This window comes from Gossypium raimondii, chromosome 1 (assembly GCF_025698545.1).
Source record: "Gossypium raimondii isolate GPD5lz chromosome 1, ASM2569854v1, whole genome shotgun sequence".
In the NCBI taxonomy this organism is placed as follows: Eukaryota; Viridiplantae; Streptophyta; class Magnoliopsida; order Malvales; family Malvaceae; genus Gossypium; species Gossypium raimondii.
In genome coordinates, this window is record NC_068565.1 from 17,467,387 (window position 1) to 17,491,022 (window position 23,636).

General features: G+C 34.9%; 1 protein-coding gene across 1 annotated transcript; it reads right to left on the reverse strand.

Annotated features, from left to right (window-relative positions):
• Positions 1-20,968: 20,968 nt before the first annotated feature.
• On the reverse strand, positions 20,969-23,000 carry LOC105784970 (eugenol synthase 1). Its single transcript, XM_012610902.2, has 5 exons — positions 22,746-23,000; positions 22,529-22,663; positions 21,704-21,941; positions 21,417-21,620; positions 20,969-21,322 (listed from the first exon to the last, which is right to left on the reverse strand). Exons 1-5 carry the CDS (start codon positions 22,926-22,928, stop codon positions 21,156-21,158), a joined length of 927 nt encoding a protein of 308 aa, XP_012466356.1. The 5' UTR covers positions 22,929-23,000; the 3' UTR covers positions 20,969-21,155.
• Positions 23,001-23,636: the final 636 nt, after the last annotated feature.

Here is a 23,636-nt window from a genome sequence, read left to right on the forward strand (position 1 = left end):
CCAAAATCATTGACGCAAGCAAAATATCATCAACATATAAAGCCAAGAAAATAAATTTGTTTCCACTAATCTTTTGGTATATAAACTGATGAACGATGCTTTCTTGAAAACCGAAAGGCTTTATGGTATCATTAAAATTGATGTACCATTTTTGTGAAGTTTGTTTGAGTCTATATATTGACTTCTTAAGTTTACACACCATATGACATTTTCCTTCAACTATAAAACCTTCAAGTTGGTCCATATAAACTTCTTCCTTAATATCTCCGTTTAGAAAGGTTATTTTCACACCTATTTGGTGTAACTCTAAATCGCAATAAGCAACCAATGTCACAATAATTCTTAAGGAATCTTTCTTAGAGACTAGAGAGAAAGTCTTTTTATAATCAATACTATCTTTCTGAGTGTAACCTTTGACAACAAGTTTAGCTTTATATTGTTAGATATTGCCATTTGAGTCACATCTAGTTTAAAAAACCATTTACATCCAACTCGTTTTGAACCTTTTGACAATTTAACAATGTCTCAGACTTTATTTTGTTCCATAGATTTCATCTCATCTTTCATGACGCTTAACCATTTATCAAACTCATCAATATTTATGGATTTTGAAAATGAAACTAGATCTTTATTGATTCCAATATCAAAATCTGATCATTACAAATAAATCACATAATCATCAGGAATAGTTGATTTTCTCTCTTTTTAAAATCTTCTTAATGACATTATTTATGGTCCATTTTTATTAGACCTTTGTGAGTTAGCTTCTTCTATGGTTGTTTCATCATTTAAATGTTGTTCAACATTACTAGGGCATTCATTAATTGTTGGAACAACATTTGTGGATAAAGGAACATTTTTAGGTGTAGGAAATTCTACTCTAATTTCTTTTATATCCATAACTTACTTTCAAACACTCCTACTAACTTCATCATTTTCAAGGAATCTAGCATTACTAATCTCTATGTTTCATACTATTATTTGGCACATAAAGCCTATATCCTTTATATTTCTCTAAATAACCAATAAAATATCCACTTTTCGTACAAAAACCTAATTTTCTTTCATGTGGATTATATATTCTTGCTTTCGCTTGGCAACCTCAAACATGTAGGTGCCTTAGGTTAGGTTTCCTTTCAGTCCACAACTCAAAATGAGTTTTTGGAACTACCTTACTAGGAACCTTATTTAATAAATATACAATAGTTTTGAGTGTATGCATCCACAATGATATAGGTAATAAGGAGTTACTCATCATACTCCTAACCATATCCAATAAAGTCCGATTACGCCTTCTACAACACCATTTTGTTGAGGTGTGCCTAACATAGTATACTGTGCACATATGCTAGCACTTTCAAGGAATTTAGCAAATGGACTTCAACATTGTCCTAATTTAGTAAAATTTCCATAAAATTCACCACCTCTATCAAATCTTAATATTTTCACTTTTCTATCTGATTGCCTTTCAACCTTATTAACGTATATCTCAAGAGCATTTACTGATTGATATTTTTCATCAAGAAAAAAGATGTAACAATACCATGAAAAATAATCAATAATACTTTTCTCCACTAAAAGATCGAACATCAAAAGGTCTACATATATTAGTGTGTATTATCTCAAAAAGCTATGTACTTCTTATGGTGCCCTTCTTAGTTTGTTTGGTTTGTTTTCCCTTAATGCAATCCACACATACACCAAAATTAGCAAAATCTAGATTTGAGGTAGAATCTCATTCTTTACTAATCTTTCTTTGGATCCATTACTCAAATGTTTATGCCACAAGTAAGCAAAATATTCATTTAGCATACTAGGCTTAATTCCAACATTGATATGATCAACAAGTAAGGATTCCACAAAGATATTTTCAAGTTTCAATTAATATAAACCATCAATAAGGATTTTTGAACCTAAAAAAATCATTATAAATAAATTAAAACAATCATGTCCAAACTTAGCATTAAACCTAGAAACATCAAGTTTTGAAAAGGATATAAGGTCTTTAGAAACTGAAGGTACATAAAGAGTTTGAAATAAGTATAAGTGATAACCAGTATTCAAGACCAAATGATAAGTCCTTATACATTCAATTGAAGCCTTCATATGGTTACCCATATATATAGGAAATCTTTAGTTGGGTTTGTGATTTGGATCAAAAGGAATCCTTGCATCATGTTGGATACATGAGTAGTAGCACCAAAATTAAACCACCAAGCTTCGAAACATACAGAAACATAAAATTTTCCTTTCTTTTCAAACTAAGCTTTATGTTTTCGGTAATCTTTCTGATAGTGTCCTTTTTTTTTACAAAAGTGACACTTATTTTCCATTCGTTTCTTTTTCTCGCCATTAGAAATGTTAATAGGCAAATTTTTCTTTTTCTTAAACTTGTTGGTTTTTGCCTTAAGTTCTTTGTCAGCTCCTTAACCCATAAGGTGGATGGAATTACTTCCTTGACTTTTTAATCTTGCTTCCTCCTAAATGAGATTACTGGTCAATTCATTAACATCCCATTTGTCTTTAATAATTTTATAGTTAATTTGAAATGAGTCATAATTCGAAAGTAGTGAGTTCAATATGACCTGCACTAAAAAAGATTCATCTGCTATCATCCCCAAGGTCTTTATTCTTACTGTAATATTAGACATCACGATGATATGTTCTTGCATTCCTCTCTCGATGTTGGAAAAAATTTAGTTTGAAAATGGTTTCTTGAATAGTGGAAAATAAAAATTTTGAAAATCGAGCCGATTTGTGATGTTTATAGCAATAAATTCTTTACCGAAATTGCACCTATGTGTTCGATTGGACGGATCCTTATCATTCTCGGTTTTCAACCAACGGTCTTCTCCACTTTTCTTATACCACGAACTACTTTGAGTGTGGGCTTAAACAATTTGAATCAAACGCAGAACTTGAAATTGTTTTCTTTACTTTTAGTGTGAAGGCAAAATCTCTTCTTAATAGAAACCGATAAAATTGGTATTCTAGAAAATTAATTTAATACTTAGAGAATAAACTCTCACTATTTTTGTACAGAGTAACAATATTTTAAGGTTGTATATCTATCCCTACCGATGCTATCTATTTATAGGTAGAACAAGTAAAACCCTTGTTGAATTGAAGTAGTCTATTTCAAATAGAAAAATGAAGTATTAGTTTAACTAGATGTAACGCCCCAAAATTTCTAATTTCGTTATTGTGAAAATATGACACAAATATCTGTCTGCTTCAGTGGTTAAGTGTTCTGAGTGTGTGTATGAGGTTCCAAGTTCAAGCCTTGACTTGGACAAATTTTGGTATTTTTATGAAGAAAACCTTATCTGTGGTCAGTAGGCTTATAGTTAAAAGTTGATAAAAATATATTAGAATGGGCTTGCTACTTTGGTGACTAAGGTGTGTGTTGGCGGGTGGGAGGTCTAGAGTTTAAGTCCCGGAACGAGCAAGGGAATTATTTTTTGTTGCTTGGCCGTATGGCTTGGTGGAGTCCTAGTCAAATTCAAATTTTGAGTAGTGGAGTTGTTGTGGGTGGTTAGGGAGAGAATTAAGGAGATAAGTTGCCAGATTTTTAGGTATTATCTTTTTCTTTAGTTTTTTTTTTTCAAATTTCGGACTCTTTTCCACCTTTCTGACATTTTCTCTCTTCTCCTCCACTCAAAATTTTTGGTTTTCCTTTTTTTTCTGAATAATAAATCCTTGCTGTTGAATTTCCTTTGAATTCTCTTTCCGTTTTTGTTGTCTTTCTTTATCTTTTCCCCTTTGTGCAAACGTGTAATTGTGTTGTACAGTAAGTTTCTATTCTTTTAAACTCGAATTTTAATATGGATAAGGGATTAAGGGGTGTTTTGTTCACTGTTTAGGAGTCGATCATGAGGCTGGAATTAACATTCGTTGATTTGACTCGAAGTGGTGATCGGTTGGTAAGCGTATAAGGTATGTGTTTTCTTGTATTGTTTGGGCGAGTGGTTTTGGCTTTGAATTTGTTCTTAACTTTGTTTAAGTCTTCATTAATGAGGCATGTTTATTTTTATAGCAGCGAATCGTTTCGGTTGCTATCCCCCTCGTGTTGAGTAGTGGTGGAATTGTGCGAAGTTAGAAGGTTTTTGGTGATCTCAAGATTGCGTAAGCAGCGAAAATGATACAGGTGTGTACCCCAAATGCAAAAAATGGGATTTGATGAAAAGGTGAAATTGCTTGTTTTCGAGAAATAAGAGATATAAGAGAAAATGATGCAAAAAATTGTAGAGAAAGGAAATAACGGTGTTATAATCTTGGAAATCAACATTCTGCATTAAAATAGTTTTAGACAGCAGCAGTAGTCTAACTTTGAAAAATTATCTAAAATAGTGGAAATTGAGTTAGAGGTTGAATAAATTATGAAATTAAAGTTTGTTGAGTCTATTTTTTCATGGAAGAAACAAGGTAAACAATAAAATTGTAAGTTATGAGATATAATGAATTTTGTGAGACAATGTCAGAATGGTTTCGGGTTCCCCTATTCTGAATTTGGAAAATCATCAAAAATTGTAAAAAAATAATTAGGGGCTTAAATTTATACGTTTAAATCCTTAATGAGTCTATTGTCAAGAGAAACAAATGGAACGATCAGTCAAATTTTGTGCTATGAGATAAATAATTTTTAGTAAGGAAAGGTTGAAGCTATCAAATAACAGAATTGGGATAAATTTGAAGATTTTACTATACTTATTTGATAAGCTATAAATTCTGAAAATTTTATGGTAGAAAGGTATTTTAGTCTAGTTTCAAAAACATCAAGCAGATCTTAATTTAGAATTTTTTAGCCCAAGATATAAATAATTTAGTGACAATAACTCTAGTAGACAACTCTGAATGATCATATAAGTAAATAGTGAAAACATATATGAATAGTTAGCTAGCATTGGTTACATTAAAAATGGATCACACGGGCACACACGAGCATGTGGGCCCATTATTACCGAAATGATTCTAAGGTTGCACGGGTCGCCTAAGTCGACTGTGAACCTACTGTAAGGTCGGTAAGCGCTACTTAGACCCCTAAATGTGTGAAATTGACTAAATGATATTTGTACTGAACATATTAATATCTGAACTTAATATATATATTGAAATTCAATAATAGCATATCATCCAGAGTATGTTGCATTGTATTGGGTTGGGGTTGTTATTCGGAGGAAGTGTACTAAAAGGTTTTAAGCCTAATTTACTGGCAGCTCAGCTGCAAAGTACTGGTTTGTGCCGCATTATGTGTGGGTTGATTATATCCCCACATGAAGTGTAGGGTTGGACGGAAATGGTGTGTAGAGGCTAGATGGGTAAGATTTTGCTACTGCATAACTGTTACTGCTACCAGTACTATGATGCGCTAAGGCCCTACTGCATTTTTGACACTATATTGAGATGGGCTAAGGCCCAAACTGTCACTGATATTGAAAAGGGCTTAGGCCCAAGACTGTTCAACTGTGTATTGTGAATAATGATTGTTTGTTTGTTTCTATGGGATTACACACCGAGTTTACGTAAACTCACCCTTTTTGTTTAATGTGCATAAGTAATCCCGAGACTTAGACAGTTCGGTGCGACGGAGGACTCAGCGGTGACCCCAATAATTTTTAGGCTTCATGGTTTTCAATTTACGTTTTATGATTTAATTATTACTGATTATTTGGGTTGTAATTTAAGGATCCTCTAGGGCTTTGGTTTTAAATTTTGGGTTTTTATTTATTTATTTTACTTTATGGATTTATACCTGCTGGTCGAAGGAAATTTGGTTTTCAAAAAGTTAAAGTATTTTCTAAACGCATGATCACATAGATTATTTTACTAAAGCTTTCGCAACGAGGGATGTTTCAGAAAAAATGCTTTAAATGAATAAAGACATCTTCCTAAGTTCTAATAAAGGTTTACTAAAGATAATAACATGGAATATTTTCAACGTAACAACGAGGTTTCAAAAACACTATCGTGTGACATTGCCAAATACGGCCATAACGTCTAGGCTGGGTTTAGGGTGTTACATTTAGTGGTATTAGAGCCAAGTTTCAAAACTCAGCTGTGGATTATGGGTTTTAAATTTGGTCTTTGAAAAATCAGTTTTTCAATTATTTGAAATATTTCTACTGAGTATGTGGTGCACTAAGTCCCCAGCGTCAGTCCTGTAAGTGTTCTGAAATTGATACATGCTATGATAATCTGAAACTAATAAATGTTATGATATTCTGAAACTATTGTAGGTAGTATACTGTGAAAACACTCTAGATAGTGTATATTGAGACTATAGAAAAATTGATAGAGACTGCGATTTGCAAAAATCACTCTAAATTACTGAAACTGTTAACATAAATCATCTGCTAGTAAATACAGAAACTGAAACTGATGTATAAAAATTTGTAATACAGATAAATTTGAATAGACATGAGCACACGAGGTATTCGTGTACGTGGTACTTAAGGCCGAGGTAGAGGCCATAGGAGGGTTCGATCCGAGTCCTCTTCCCTGGGTAGTATACCAAATTTGGACACGAGTGAGACTTCAGTGTCGTCTATATTGAGACTGAGTCTCATGATCGCATCGCTGGGGACGACGCATTGTCCCAGGCTATATTGAGGCATTGGAGAGGGTCGCTAAGCCTAATACTAGATCTAGGGGACGTGGGTCAGTTACAGAATGACTTCGGTTCAATGGAGCCGAGCTCTTCAGGGGTGTCACTGGGGTCGCCCCTAATCTGGCCGAGTACTGGATTAAGGCCACGGAGAGGATCATGGATGACCTGGATTAGTTTGTAGTGGTGTTCATCGATGACATATTAGTTTATTCGAGGACTGAAGATGAGCATGATGAGCACCTTAGGATTATTTTTTAGATTTTGAGGGGAAAACAACTCTATGCTAAGTTCAACAAGTGCGAGTTTTGGTTACGTGAAGTAACATTTCTAGGTCATGTAGTGTATGCTGAGGGGATTCGAGTCGATCCTCAAAAAATTAAGGCTGTATTAGATTGGAAGCAGCCTAAGAATGTGTTTGAGATTCACAGTTTTTTGGGGCTGACAAGTTATTACCGACAGTTTGTGGAAGAATTTTCACTGATCGCAGCACCCTTGACTAAGTTGCTACGTAAAGGTGTACCGTTTGACTGGACTAATGTGTAGCAAGAGAGCTTTGAGAAACTTAAAATTGTACTGACTGAGGCTTCTGTTTTGGTACAACCTCAAACTAAAAAGAAGTTGACAGTTTATAGTGATGCATCACATGTCGGTTTGGGATGTGTGTTAATGCATTATGGTAAGGTGGTTACATATGCGTCTCGTCAGCTTAAGACACACGAGGTGAACTATCTGACGCATGATTTGGAGTTGGCCACCGTAGTCTTTGCATTGAAAATCTGGAGGTATTATCTGTATGATGAGAAGTGTATCATCTACATTAATTACAAAAGCCTCAAGTATCTCTTTACTCAGAAAGAGCTGAATCTAAGGCAACGTATATGGGTTGAGCTGCTTAAGGGTTACAATTGTACCATTGAGTACCATCCTGGCAAGGCCAATGTGGTGGCCGATGCGTTGAGTCATAGGGCTATGACCGATCTAAGAGCGATGTTCACTCAACTTAGCCTATTCGACGATGGAAGTCTGTTGGCAGAACTTCAGGTCAAACCGAAATGGATTGAATAGATTCGAGGTAAATAGTTGGGGGATAAGTCTCTCAGGTTGCGTTATTGTTAGGTTGATAATGGTTGCACTCCAAACTTTGGGATAAACAGTGATGGGGTACTTTGTTTACGCGGTGAGATTTGTGTACCAAATGATAAGGATAGTCGATTCTGAGAGTGGCGCATGGTAGTCTCTATGCTATGCATCTTAGCGGGAACAAGACATACCGAAATCTTCGAGAATGGTACTGGTGGCCAGGGTTGAAGCGTGAGACTACTGACTTCGTTGCTCGTTGTTTGATTTGTGAACAGGTTAAGACTGAGCATTAGTTACCTTCAGGTTTGCTGCAGCCGGTTAAGATACCGTTATGGAAATGGGAACGAGTAACGATGGACTTCGTTAATGGGTTGCCTCTAACACCCACTAAGAAGGTTTTTATCTAGGTCATCGTGGATCGATTGACTAAGTCTGCTCACTTTATCCTGGTAAGAATAGACTTTTCTGTTCAAAAATTAGCTAAACTTTACATATCGAAAATAATGAGACTGCATGGGGTACCTGTCTCGATCATTCTAATAGGGATCCTCATTTCACGTCTCGATTTTTGAAGAAGCTTCATAAGGCTCTGGGTTCAAGATTAAACTTCAGTATTGCTTTTCATCCTTAGACAAATGGTCAGTTGGTGAGGGTGATTCAGATACTGGAGGACATGTTAAGGAGCTGTGTTATTAATTTCCACCGTAGTTGGGAGGAGTACTTGCCGCTAGTGGAGTTTGCCTACAATAATAACTTCTAGTCTAGCATCTAGATGGTACCTCACGAGGCATTGTACGGTCGTAAGTGTCGCACTCCTTTATGTTGGACTGAGTTAGGCAAGCGACGTGTTCTAGGTTTTGAGTTGGTCGCTAAGACAGAAGATAAGGTTAGATTGATTCAGGATCATTTGAAAGCGGCTTCTGACAAGCAGAAATTTTATGCGGATTTGAAGAGGCGTGAGATCGAGTATTCTGTGAGGGACTTAGTTTTTCTCAAAGTCTCACCATGGAAAAACGTTCTGAGGTTCGGTCGCAAGGGCAAGCTAAGCCCTCGGTTTATTAAATCTTACCGCATTCTGAAACTCGTGGGACCTGTCGCTTATCAGTTAGAGTTACCTCTGAAGTTGAGGCACTACCGCTCTGGTCCAACGCATGTTGTTTCTGTTGAGGAGATTGAGGTTAGGCCAAACTTGACCTTCGAGGAGGCGTCGGTTCATATTCTAGAGTGTGATGTAAATGTCTTTCAGAAAAAGTCTATTCCCTTAGTGAAGGTTTTATGGCGTAATCATAGCACTGAGGAGGCCAAGTGGGAGCCTAAGGATATGATGTGTCAGCAGTATCCTCACCTATTCTAATCAGGTAAATTTCGAGCACGAAATTTTTTTAGAGGGGTAGAGTTGTAACTCCCCAAAATTTCTAATTTTGTTATTGTGAAAATATGACACAAATATCTGTCTGCTTCAGTGGTTAAGTTTTCTAGGTGTATGTATGAGGTCCCAAGTTCAAGCCTTGACTTGGGAAAATTTTGGTATTTTTATGAATAAAGTCTTATCTTTAGACAGTAGACTTATAGTTAAAAGTTGGTAAAAATATATCAAAATGGGCCTGCGGGTCTGGTGGCTAAGGTGTGTGTTGACGAGTGGGAGGTCTGGAGTTCAAGCCTTAAATGAGCAAGGGAATTAGTTTTTGTTGCTTGGCCATGTAGCGTGGTGGAGTCCTACTCAAATTGAAATTTCGAGTAATGGAGTTGTTGTGGGAGGTTAGGGAGAGAATTAAGGAGATGAGTTGCCAGATTTTTATGCATTATCTTTTTGTTTAGTTTTTTTTTTCCAAGAGGTTAGGGAGAGAATTAAGGAGATAAGTTGCCAAATTTTTATGCATTATCTTTTTGTTTAGTTTTTTTTTCAAATTTCAGACTCTTTTCCACCATTTTGACGTTTTCTCTCTTTTCCCCCACTCTCAATTTTCGATTTTCCTCTTTTTTTTCTAAATAATAAATCCTAGCTGCTGAATTTCCTTTGAATCCCCCTTTCGTTTTCGTTGTCTTTCTTCATCTTTTCCCCTTTGTGCAAGCGTACAATTGTGTTGTACAGTAATTTTCCGTTTTATTAAACTCGAATGTTACTCTAGATAAGGGATTAAGGGGTGTTTTGTTGACTATTTAGGAGTCGATAACATTCGTCGATTTGACTCGAAGTGGTGATCGTTTGGTAAACGTATAGGGTATGCGTTTTCTTGTGTTGTTTGGGCGAGTGGTTTTGGCTTTGAATTTGTTCTTAACTTTTTTGAAATCTTCATTAATGAGGCATGGTTATTTTTACAGCAGCGAATCGTTTTGGTTGCTATCTCCCTCGTGTTGAGTAGTGGTGAAATTGTGAGAAGTTAGAAGGTTTTTAGTGATCTCGGGATTGCGTAAGTAGCAAAAACAATACAGGTGTGTACCTGAAATACAAAAAATGGGATTCGTTGAAAAGATAAAACTACTTGCTTTTGAGAAATAAGAGAAATAAGAGAAAAGTATGCGAAAAATTGTAAGGAAATAAGGGTGTTATAATCTTGGAAATCAACATTCCGCATTAAAATAGTTTTGGATAGCAGTAGTAGTCTAACTTTGAAAAATCATCTAAAATAGTGGAAATTGAGTTAGAGGTTGAATAAATTATGAAATTAAAGTTTGTTGGGTCTAGTTTTTCATGAAAGAAATAGTGTAAGCAATGAAAATGTAAGTTATGAGATATAATAAATTTTGTGAGACAAGGTCAGAATGGTTTTGGGTTCCTCTATTCTAACTTTGGAAAATCATCAAAAATTGTAAAAAATAATAATTAGGGCTGAAATTTTTACTTTTAAATCCTTATTGAGTCTATTTTCAAGAGAAACAAACGGAACCATCATACAAATTTTGTACTATGAGATAAATAATTTTTAGTAAGGAAAGGTTGAAGTTGTCAAACAGTAGAATTGGGATAAATTTGAAGATTTTACTGTACTTATTTGATAAGTTATAAATTTTGAAAATTTTATGGTAGAAAGATATTCGGGTCTAGTTTCGAAAACATCAAACGGATCTTAATTTGGTATTCTGTAGCTCAAGATATAAATAATTTACTGACAATGACTCAAGTAGACAACTCTAAATGATCATATAAGTAAATAGTGAAAACATATATGAATATTTAGCTAGAATTGGTTACATTAAAAATGGATCACACGGCCAAGGCCAATTTGGCCTGAGTGGGTCACACGGGCACATACGGGCATGTGGGCCCATTATTACCGAAATGATTCTAAGGTTGTGCGGGTCGCCCAAGTCAACTGTGAACCTAATGTAAGGTTGGTAAGCGCTACTTAGACCCCTAAATGTGTGAAATTGACTGAATGATATTTGTACTGAACATGTAGATATCTAAACTTAATATATACACGGAAATTGCATAATAGCATATCATCCATGATATGTTGCATTGCATTGGGTTGGGGGTTGTTATTCGGAGGAAGTGTACTGAAAGGCTTTAAGCCTAATTTACTGACAGCTCAGCTGCAAACTAATATTTTGTGCCACATTCGGTACTACTTGGAGTGTAGGGATGGGTGGGTTGATTATATCCCCAAATGGAGTGTAGGGTTGGATGGAGATGGTGTGTAGAGGCTGGATGGGTAGAATTTTGCTACTGCATAACTGTTATTGCTACTGATACTGTGATGGGCTAAGGCACTACTGTATTTTTGACACTGTACTGAGATGGGCTATGGCCCAAACTGTCACTGATACTGAAAAGGGCTTAGGCCCAAGACTATTCAACTATACACTGTGAATACTGATTTTTATTTGTTTCTGCGGGATTACACACTGAGTTTACGTAAACTCACCCTTTTTGTTTAATGTGCACAGGTAATTCCCAGACTTAGATGGTTCAGTGCGACGGAGGACTCAGTGGTGACCACAGTAATTTTTGGACTTCATGGTTTTCAATTTATGTTTTATGATTTAATTATTATTGATTATTTGAGTTGTAATTTAAGGACCCTTTGGGACTTTAGTTTTAAATTTTTGGTTTTTATTTATTTATTTTACTTTATGGATTTATACCTACTGGTTGTAGGAAATTCGGTTTTCAAAAAGTTAAAGTATTTTCTACACGCATGATCATATAGACTGTTTTACTAAAGCTTCCGCAACGAGGGATGTTTCAAAACAAATGTTTTAAATGAATAAAGACGTCTTCCTAAGTTCTAATAAAGGTTTACTAAAGATAATAACATGGAATGTTTTCAACGTAACAACGAGGTTTCAAAAACACTATTGTGTAACATTGCCAGATACGGCCATAACGTCTAGATTGGGTTTGGGGTGTTACACTAGAAGTGTAAGGGTAGCAACCCTAGTTAATTATACTAGGGTTTGTGACCGCCTTTGGACGTACCAACGTCTATAGTAAGAACGTTGCACAAAATATATCAAATAGGCGGTGTTTGCAAGTATACGAGTCAAGTTGTATTATAGTTACAATGAAATAAGATAGTACTCCAAAGATCGTACCCAAGGGAGGCGAGCACTAAATTAACCCTAACCTAAACACAAATAAAGCTAATTAGTACTTTTAATAAATTATATTACAAATAAACATAAAGAATTTTTTTGGTATTTTTGTAAATAAAGAATAAAATAATAAAAAGAAAAAGACTTTGAGAAATTTAATATAGAAACTGAATCAGATATGAGCATAGGTGATTAGCTCGCTTTAGTAATCATAACTAACTATTGTTTTGGGCTCCCTGTTCGATCAACTAGTCGTTACCCTAGCAGGATCTCTTGATCTTCCACTAGACTAACGAGTCGACAAGAACTAGTTATCTCTCGACCTCACAGTCTAGATCGATTTGAGGCCAAGTTGTTCACAGATAGGCCATACCAATTTTGGGATAATTCCCACCTAGTTGACTTCCTAGGGTCATCAAGCCTAGTGTAAGTTCTTCCTCTTTCGAACAACTGATCCGCTAAGAAAACCCTACACAACAATCAATTAATCATACCTTCACTTGCTAATCCCCCATAAAAGGATTAATTCCTTATGAATCTCAAAAACATAATAAACTTGATGCAAAAGATAAACATTAATAATAAATCAAGACAAAGCTTAAGAGAATCCTGAATTGTATTGATTGAAGCACGAAATCGACAAAGACTTGACAAAGTTCCACAAATCAGATCTATCAACATAAGCAAATAGCAAAACTGAAAATAATCTAAGCCTAATAAAAAGAAAAATTAAAAACTAAAATTACAAAAAAAAATTATAAAGTATGAAAGTTGTTCCTTAACAAGTGTTTAAGAGCTTATTTATAGCGCTAGGGTTGTCATTGTCCTCAACCCTAGGTCAGTTGACACTCTCGTGCTTAATATTTGATTGTGCAGACCAAATGCCCCTGGCTCATAATTACTTCCCGTACAGGACTGATGTCGCGACACCCTAGTACCTCTGTCGCGACATTGAAGGCAGTATGCTCGTACTCAGGGTATCTTCAGGGGTATGCCACGACATCCCTTAGCTATGTCGTGACACCAAAGGCAGGCTTGATATTCTTGTATTTTGCTTCCTATGTTGCGACACCAAGCTCCCCGTGTTGCAATGTAATACCCAGTATTGAGTTTGTACCCCTTCTAATGGTCTCCTACACACTCAGTAAGTATATTAGCTCACCCTTAGGCCTAATTTAGCCCCTAAGGTCAATAAAAGACGCAAATACATTTTTTATTGTTTGTAAATGAAATTATAAAAACTCAACTAAAACATAATAAAAGTACTTGTAATCAAGCTCCTTAAGTGCGAAAACTAGTTTAATCTACTACATCGAATCACGACAGACCAGTTTGCCATCCCTCTCTTAAACATAAGGGGCTTTTAAACCTTTCTCTTATCGGGTCTAATTACAAGTACTTCTTGGACTTTTAACCCAGTACTTTATAATTCGATCCAACCCGGTACTTGTTTTTCTATTTCCCAAAGTTAACATCTCAAATTAATAAATTATTTCCTAATTAAATAATTTTCTCAATCCAATTCTAATCCCGTTAAAATCATGACGATTTTATTGTAAAAGAATCTATGAGAAAATATATTTAATAGTTTTATATTCAATGGGTTTACTATGACCAAATGATTTATTTCCATTTTCAAACTTCATTTAATTTGAAAACCATAATTCATTTCAAGTCATTTTGATTTTTCATTTTGGAGAAAACCACATTCAATTCCAAATATTTTCATTTCTTAATTTTTATTTTCATTTTGGAGAAAATCATATTCATTTCCAAATGTTTCTCATTTCTCCATTTTCACAATTTGTATCCATTTCTATTCATTTGATTCAACATGCAATTTATTTTTGGTTTCAACGAGCTAGCGCAGAGACCAATTAGACATATCCAATTAGGTCTCAAATGATTTATAATTAAGTTCTAGCTTTTCACCTATTAATTATAAGCTCATTTATGAAGTCATTCCAATATAGTATCATGATTGAGCTCTTCCTAACGACATACCATTACGAAAGCAACTCAATCAGTTCTCGTCCAATGACCTTATCATAAGTGTGTTACCCTCATAGGGTATCCTTAATCTCTTTAGGATAAATTCGTTCTCCCAATATGATCATATTTTATCTTATTGTAACCATTACATCTTTCCTTCATGAAAAGTCAATTACTATGTAACATCCTATACCCAACCCAATCGTCAGGTTCAAGTACCAAATGCCACAATTAAACCATATTTCTTAACAACATATTTCCAATTTATTTACTTCTATGTCAGATTTAATGTTACGTTCCCATAAAACTTTAATCCAATTAATTAACTATCCATAATATTTCCATAAATGAACATCATATGAAACATTCTATTTTATGACTAGCTAACTCAGTCTAATGTTTTTTACAAGCATATCCATCTATTGAAATATTTATACACGTAATCTGACAAATTGGATTCTGCTTTATTACATATTCAATCCCCGAGGAATAGATTATAAGGGAACCCTTCTATATGCATGATACCACATCAAAGAAGTCTATATGGATTCCGCGAGGTTTGGCTTGGTCCATTCGCACAATAACAATGTTAGCCTTTGATCTTGCAATCAAGGAAAACCATTCATAAGTTCGAATGATCTTAGTGAGTTTCTATACATCAATTATTAAATAATATGTATTGATATTACGAGTAATAAGGATGAATGCACATAAATAAACTCCCTGAGTTTCATATAAGCTCTTGCAAATTGGATGGCGTGGTCGACGCCTATAAGCTCTTTTTGAATGAATCATTAGCAGACATATTGGGGGCGGATTTGGATGTAATCATACTCTTTCTGACACCCTTTTTTTGAGCCTTGACTTGTCAAGCTTCACCTCATGATTTTATTCTACCTTGTTGGTTTGACTCATCAAAAGATAGCCACATAAGCAGGCATACAGAATGTCAATTAAACTTGGTGGGCTTGTAGGCATTTCACCAAAAAGGTGGATTCTTACCTTGATTCCTTCGTGTTAAACTCAACATCGTCTTACTGTATTATCTCGACATTTACTTACACTCTCGTATGTGGCCTTTGAGTATAGATTCTGGCGAATAGTTTTAAGAACTACTCCTTTCTTGTATAAATATACTTGTAAGATAGCCTCGCTAGCTTTCCTTTTTAAGATAGTTCAAATAGATATTCCTCTTTATTCGATAGTCCTTGATGGACTTTCCAAAACCAATATTCGTTGGCAGACTTCCATTCATTAGATAGTCATTGGCAGACATTCCACCTAATATATTCCTTGGCAGACTTCTCTTTCTGGCGACCTCTTTGTCATGAAGCAACTAGAAATAGAGTCTAGAGAATCGTCTCGCTTTCTCATAACCAATGTTGGCTTGTTCATTACCCCTGACGGACTCTTAATGGAAAATACATATTTGCAATTACTCTGAAAGAAAAATCCCTTTTCCCACGTATATCCATGTGCAAGACGCTTTCACATATTCCCCATACCTTCGCATCTTGGATGGACCTCTTATTAGCACACTTGTTAGTCTTCCCATATGTGTTATAACTGTTATGACAAACTTGTCATCACGCGATTCATATAGTAATTTTCACGTGTATGCACTAATGGGCTTCCATGTTTATTGTCCTAGCAGACTTCCTTTTCACCATAAAGGTGAACCTGTTCTCCACTAGATCATGCCATGGCTAGCCATAGACTTTCGACTCTGATGATTTAGTAGACCATTTTCATGGTGACGCTCCATAGAGCCAGTAGATTATTTTCATGATGCCATTATATAGAGCTAGTAGATTATTTTCACGATGTTGCCCCGTAGAGTCAGTAGACCATTTATTCAACCAAACCTCTTAAGCTCCTCTTTTTTTAACTCGAACACCTACGTGTTCGCTTGCAAAGCCAAACTATTATCATATTTCAGTGACTCCAATTCCATTTCAATCTGCCCATTCCTTCATTATGCTAATTTTCCTATCTTCACTAACCCGCCAATACTTCCCTTCGTACTCCACATTTTATAAACAAGTATATCATGTACATCATTACAATCAACACAATTTATTCTTGCAACTCTACTCGTTTAATAGGACCATTTTTGCAACTCTCTTACTTGCATAGACCTATGCATGCATATGTTCCCCATACAATCCTAGACAACAACACTCTTACACAGCCAAAAACTCAAACCAAACTCAATACAAAACATGCAAACAACATAACAACTAGTGAACACCCAAACGTGGAGTACAGAAACTCACCTGCTGTCATTCCTCCCTTACAACTTAGCTTTTCTAACAGCCAGAGTCTCTTCTATCCTAGTTAACTAAGCATGATAAACAAATATATCGATTAAATCGAAGGCATTCATGCTTTAAAATCCAAAATCTAGAAACTTATAGAAACCTTTCAATTTTTTTTACAAAAACCCCCCAACTTCTCTTTTTCTCAAATCCACGGGTACAGAAAGATTTAGAAGCTTACCAGTTCATCATATTCTTAACTTTTTAGACTCAATTCTCATGTTCACCGCTCCATACAGAGCTTTCCTTGGAAATTCTCTTCTTTGGAACAACTAACTAAGAAGATGAAGAATAAAAGAAAATGAAACAAGATTGAGAAAAATTTCCCCCCGAAATAATACTTCTCGGCTATATATATAATATTACACGCAGGATCACCTAAAAACCTCATCAAAACCAACAGTTGACATCATTATGTTTCCCACTCAGGAATAAGCCAGTTCCAACGTAACTTAACCAGAATTATAACCCAATTATTTGTTATTCAACCACAAAAAATTTCAAATTTTTTTACAGTAGAGGCTGCCAAACCTATGTTTTCTTTCAATTAACTCCCAACTTTTTTCTAAATTTTGAACTTTAATAGACACCGAGTGTGTCATACTATCAAATAGCAATCAAGGCATTCATGACAAAGACAAACGACTCATGTTCACGTTTACCTTTCATCAACCATGTAATGCCAATGAGAGGATATCATTTACCCATATCTCGAGATATGAATTCCACTGTTGTGAATGACGGTACATATTACAGAAGTCGTATACCCAACGCACCAGCTTTCGATTCCTTATCTATTTGAACTCAGGCTTTTACTTACATTAAAGTATACGAGTCACGCATACATAGTTCATCATCCACTCAAGATTAAGGTATGTCACACTTTGAACGTCATAAGTGAATAAATCTATAAACGAATTCAGAGTCTATTCTTCTTAGGTTCAGTCCGATGAACTGTTAGTCCAGACAGTCACATCTATATCTCTATCTTCTGGGAGTCATCTGCTCTGATGCCCAAGCAAGGCATCTCCCTAATTGGACTTAATAGACGACATATTAGTCTTTCAATTGGTTTGCTCATTTCTGATTAGACTAAGGATAGGTTTAGGTTTGTTTACTAATATAAGTTGTCTTTCCGTATTACGATCCGACCACATAATACCACTTAGTATTAGTTAAACATTAGACAACCAATGAGTTATTATTTGCTTCTATTTTGCTTTACATGCAAAAACCACATGAGAAAAATTATAAAAGTATATTAATGTAATCATGAATAATTTTATTAACCAATCTGTTTGAAAAAATACAAGTGTACATAGATGAAAATATTACATTTATGGCACCGGTCCAACACTCGACCCATCATGCTTCATGGTCGTGAGTCGTGCCATTAAGGTACTAGTGAGTGACTTATCCGTAGAACAGAATCGTTCTACCACAAACATAATATATTCTTTTGCATTTTCAATTTGTGGAATTGTGGTCTTAATGTTGTTGGCAATAATCATCCGCAAAAACATAATGCTCAATCTATTTGATCGTTCCCATTGTTTATGGTAAAAAATCTCTTCCTCATTGCTTGAATCAGTAATAGCAACAGATTTATCTTCTAATAGTGCCAAGTCCAAATCCAAAAAACTTAAATAGAACTTGACTTGTTCACTCTATTAAAAGAAGTTTAACCCTTTAGATAAAATAAATGATAAAACTTGCAAATGAAGAAAAATCGCTACAAAATAATTCATAAAAGAAAAACAATACATAAATGCTTAAATATTGAATTCAGATATGCAAACAATCCAAGTATATTCTAGTTCTCCTCGATTAGATACTACAATATACTATCATAAATGAATGTTAATAAACTTAATGGACAAATAAATAATTTTCATCAAATATATATGTTGTCTTTGGACATTCAAATATATGTATCTAACAAAAATATTTTCACTATTCAGAGAATAAGTAATTCACTTTTGAGCAAATTAAGAAATTTTAATGAGTAGTGAAAGTCAACCATCCAATTTTCCATTATAAGTATTTAATTAAATAATTACATGAATATTGACAAAATAACATAATTAACATCTATAAAACTTTTAATTGACCACTTTAATAACTAATAAAGTAACATCACATACATATCAAACTTAAGATGAATATATTATATAAAAATCATAATTAACAATTATTAATGATTTAATTTTCAATAATAATAATCATGGTAATATAAAATAAAAATTTATCGCATCATAATCGCAAAATCTAATGCCATGGCTACATAATAGTTTCTCTTGATGTGGTTTGCAATATCATGAAAAGAAATAAAAAATTGCATCATTACATCATTACAAATCATAAGGTGTGGAGGTACATGGATTTCCAATTCCCATGTAACTATGAGGTGAATAGGCCTATAATTTTATTAACCAAAACATTTATATTAATGTACTTATGGATAATTTTATTAATCATCTATTTGAAAAAAATAATATAAGTGTACATAGATGAAAATATTACATTTATGGCATCAGGTTTAACACTCGACCCATCATGCTTCATGGTCATGAGCCATGCCATTAAGGTACTAGTGAGTCACTTATCCACAGAACGAAATCGTTCTTCCACAAACATAATATATTCTTTTGCACTTTCAATTTGTAGAATTGTGGTATTAATGTTGTTGGAAATAATCATTCGGAAAAACATAATGCTCAATCTGTTTGGTCGTTCCCATTGTTTATGGTACAATATATAGGTGAAGTGGTTACAACTAATCAACTAATCATATCAAATCATCTTGGAAAAGTAAAGATAAAACTTGTACACAAATTGATTTAGAGAAATAAGTACCTAATAACATCATTTCAATACTAACTCTTCTTGTTTCAACAAGTTATCTAAACAAACAAACTAAGCAAAAAGCATATTAAGTTCTGCACTTACAAACTCTGCTCGCATTTTATTTGGGGGTTTGCCAAAACCCTTAACAATTAGCACTAGCCAGTTTGTGAGGTGATTCACACATTGATAACATCTTGGTTGAGCTCCCATCTTTGCTAAGCTCGCATGTTTGGTGAGCTCACAGTTGTGTTTGAGCTCACAACTTTGAATGAGCTTGCAAGTTTGGATGGGATCGCAGCTTTGCGACCTGAGTTCGCCATTAAATGAATGGCCACTTCGTAACAAAAGGATCAAAGTTACACTTATCAAAACCTTATATTTTACCTTTAAACCTTAGATTTGCTTTTCTTGAAGGCCAAGATCATTAGATTTGCTTGATAATGAACGCTTTGAATTCATATTTTAGAAGGAGATTTTTGTGGATAAATACTTCAATTTAAAATGGTATTTTATCCCCCAAATGTTACTTGGGGAAGTTGCCTTATTTTGCCTATAAATAGGCAGTGCCGATGCACATCGGATACATCTTTTGGGAGTGTATTTACTTGAGCTACTACCATCTTCTTTGCTTGTATTTGCTTTGTTTATTTCACTCTTTATATAGGCTTTCTTAGGGAGTGTGTAATTGTAACTATTGGGCATATTTGTTGGGGTTACAATTGCTTCTTGTTGGGCATATTTGTTGGGGTTACAATTGCTTGTTGTTGTAGTGATAGATTGGGCTTTAGCCAATAAATTTTTGAATTTATTATTGAATAAATCGTTCATTGATAAGACTATGTAGATTAAAATTTTTATCCGAGCCGTGTTAAAAAAATCATGTGTGTGAATCTCTCTTTAAAAACTGTTGTTAAGCTATCTTATTCCAAACTATGTTAGAACATTAGTTGACACATCGAATTGGGATAGGGAGCAAACTGACTTCTTTTTCAACTCCTCCTTGATGGCGGTTCTGTTGGTTGTAGGTATGACGGCCTGCCATTGTTGGCTTCTTCGATCACTCTCCTTCCTCCCTTGTTGCATGCCGTAGCCACCAAAAGTTGTGGTGGCTAGGGTTTGTTTCTTTGGGATTGAGTTGGACCTTGATTGCCCAAGTACTCATTGTTTGAATTATTTTGGACTTTTGAGCCTCCTTATTCAGTTGCTAAAAAAATTGCAAATTAGTCCACTTTAATTTCTTGAATTTTATAATCATATTTGTAAAATATATTTCATAGGTCAAAGATGGTGTTCTATACCAAACTAAACTTTAGTATAAGAGATTTAGAATCTTCTCTAGAACCACGACATTCTCTCAACTCTACGGCATTTAATGGTACATTATTTGTATTCATGAACCAGTCCATAGATATTGATTTTCAGAGTTTGAGGTTTTGGCTCCTTTATCCCATAATTTACCTAAAGCAATGCTCTGAAATTATTTTGCTTGCATGGCTGTTTATTGATGACCTGGTATTGGCTTTTGTGGATGGTGTAAAATGTAAAGAAAGTGCTGCTTGTAATATTCAGAGACATGGACTATGAGTACGACACAAGAAGAAAAGCATGTTTGGCATTATGTTGAATGATAGTAACGAGAAATTTATGACATACACACACACATACATACACACAGAATCCTCAAGTCCTCTGCACAAATCTCTCAGTGACAGTTTTTAAATTATTACTGGTATCAGTTTAATAACAATGATCTGATTTGATTTCTAGCTTTCTCAAACAAAACGACTGAAGCCTTCTTCCACAGTGGTGTATTTCACTTCAGGGTAGAGCTCAGAAGCTTCGTATCCGAATGATGGATCGATCTCGAAGTTGGTGCAGTCACCATTGACAAAGATTGAGTGACTGATGGCCAACACAATATTGATTGGGATTGGAGACTCTGCAAGAATTTGATAAAATGCATGAATAAATAACCAAAGTATAATAAGATTCCTATGAACAAATCCAAAATAAGAGCAGGAGATTTTATCAACCTTGGATCTGTTTGAGAAGTTGGTCCTCAGGAACATATGTTTTCTCAAGGGCTTTGCCAATCAACTTCTCCCACAGGGCGATGAGCTCGTTAAATGAGTAGGTGTTCTTGGGAGGCTTGATGAATAGAGTCTTGTTCGCTGTTCTGGGGTCATCGACAGCTTTGATGGTGTAGGTTCCGATGTCAGCTTCATGGTTGAAAACAGCTGCAAATGGTGATGGCAGATGCTTTATTTAATCTCTAGAACTAAGCGGTCATCAAGTTTCTGATTAGAAATGCTTTGCTTACCTTTAGGATTTCCATCACCTAGAATGACCACCTTGTCTCTTGGGGGAGAGGTGGCTCCTGGCTGCGACAATGTAGGAAGAAAATAGCCTGCAAAGCAGTTAGCAGGCACATAAGTGTAAGGGATCCCTTCAGCCTCAACAGCACGACGGATTTGAGCCTTGATTGCGAATGTCGATTTTGCTGGCTCAACCGCATTGTTCTTGTCCACGTCCATTCCAAATTCCGATGGGAAAAATCTCTGATCAAAATCCGTTAGAATAGAGTGAGAAAATGGTAAGTTGTTGGGTCCAGAGTCACCAAAATGTGTTCAATTTTTTTTTTTTTGGGTATAAACCACAAGTGCCCACGTCCAAGAAAGATATTCAAGTAAAGTTCTCTTAATAATGTGGAGCCCAGAAGTCGAGCTTGGTTCAAATGCATGGTGTTGAATTTCATATGCGTGTAAAAGTAAATCTAAAACTGTTTAAGTTGTTCTACTGTACCAAGGTTAGTAAGGGTGGATTTGGATGGGCGATTGGGTGCGGTGCGTTTAGTTTACTTTTTGTCTCACGCTACAGTATCTAATTTTACCACCACCGTTGTTTTTACACTAAACGCAGATAAACACACCGCCCATCCAAACTCACCCTAAATAGTAAATACTACGCATCTACAGCATCATTTACAATAACTACCAGCACATGGAGGGTCCATTCCACCAAAGTGGCCTCATACGGGTTTAATAATATCAAAGTGGTTGCAGCTAATTTGATTTACAGTGATGTAAGATACTATGCTGAAGCCAAACTTGAATATAAAACAAATTAAAGAGAGCAAAACACCCACCTTGACATTCCCAGCTTCTTTAATAGCAGCAATGATCTTAACTTGATCTGCTAACTGCATTTGACCCACAACCGAAATCACCACATCAACTTGCTTTATTGCCTTGACCAAACTCTCATGGTCGTACATATCCCCCTGCATGACACAACAATAAAAAATAAAGATATGTCACAGCCAGCCATGGATGTATGTGAAGAAGTAAAAGGCTACTACTTACTAACAACAAATGGACCCCTAAGTTCTTGAAGTTGTCGATAAGTTTTCCCTTAACAGGGTCGGAGACGGTGGACTCCCTTACAAAAACGAAAGTGGGATGACCCTCTTTTGCACTGGCTTCCACAATGAACTTTCCCAGGTATCCAGTTCCTCCGATGATCAAAACCTTGCTCTTTTCAGCCATTGAAGAGTTTCTTCAGCTATAGAAACGACAACCCAGATGAGAGATGTATTGGTACAAATGTATTTGCGATGGTATTTGAATTTGATGCACTATTTATGGTTGAAGTTGGAAGAGCCTTGTTAGTGGGAACTTCGTGCCTCGTGGGTCCATAGAACCAAAATAGAAAAAAAGGGCCCATGCTCCATGAAACCAATGAGAAAAAGACGGAACTGCTCATGGTCCATGGTCCACGTATCACTCTTTAAAATGATATTTTAAAACTTTAAACTTGTTGTAAATCTATTGATAAATGGATATTCATAACATTCAAATTTATCATATTATAACCCTTAAAATGAATATCTATAACTTCTAAATTCGTTGTCTTATAACCCTAAATCATTTATAGGGCCTTAATGCTTTGTAATTTATGATTTTGAAACCTTATAAATAGAGGTACGAATAAGTTTATTGGATGTCAATGTAAAATTGAATCATCCTTTCTATCTTTTATTCTTCTCTCTTGTTCATTCTATATTTCTTTTAAATTTTATAACGAAACTATATTTTTATAATTTTATATTTAAATTTATTTTAAAATTGATTGATCCTTATTTATAAACTTTCTATCCAAAACTTTGTATGAAGTAATTTAGTAGATGAAATATGACAAATATTACAATTTTTCATTGAATGTAAAAATGACCTTTTTGGTCGATTGAGTTTTAG

Bases quoted from the DNA above. Each gene is read 5' to 3' on its own strand.
- LOC105784970 (XM_012610902.2), bottom strand. From the start codon at position 22,928: ATGGCTGAAAAGAGCAAGGTTTTGATCATCGGAGGAACTGGATACCTG. The intron at 22,664-22,745 runs GTAAGTAGTAGC...TGTGTCATGCAG, and splicing joins TAGGGGTCCATTTGTTGTTA to GGGGATATGTACGACCATGA. The intron at 21,621-21,703 runs GTAAGCAAAGCA...CACCATTTGCAG, and splicing joins AGGTGATGGAAATCCTAAAG to CTGTTTTCAACCATGAAGCT.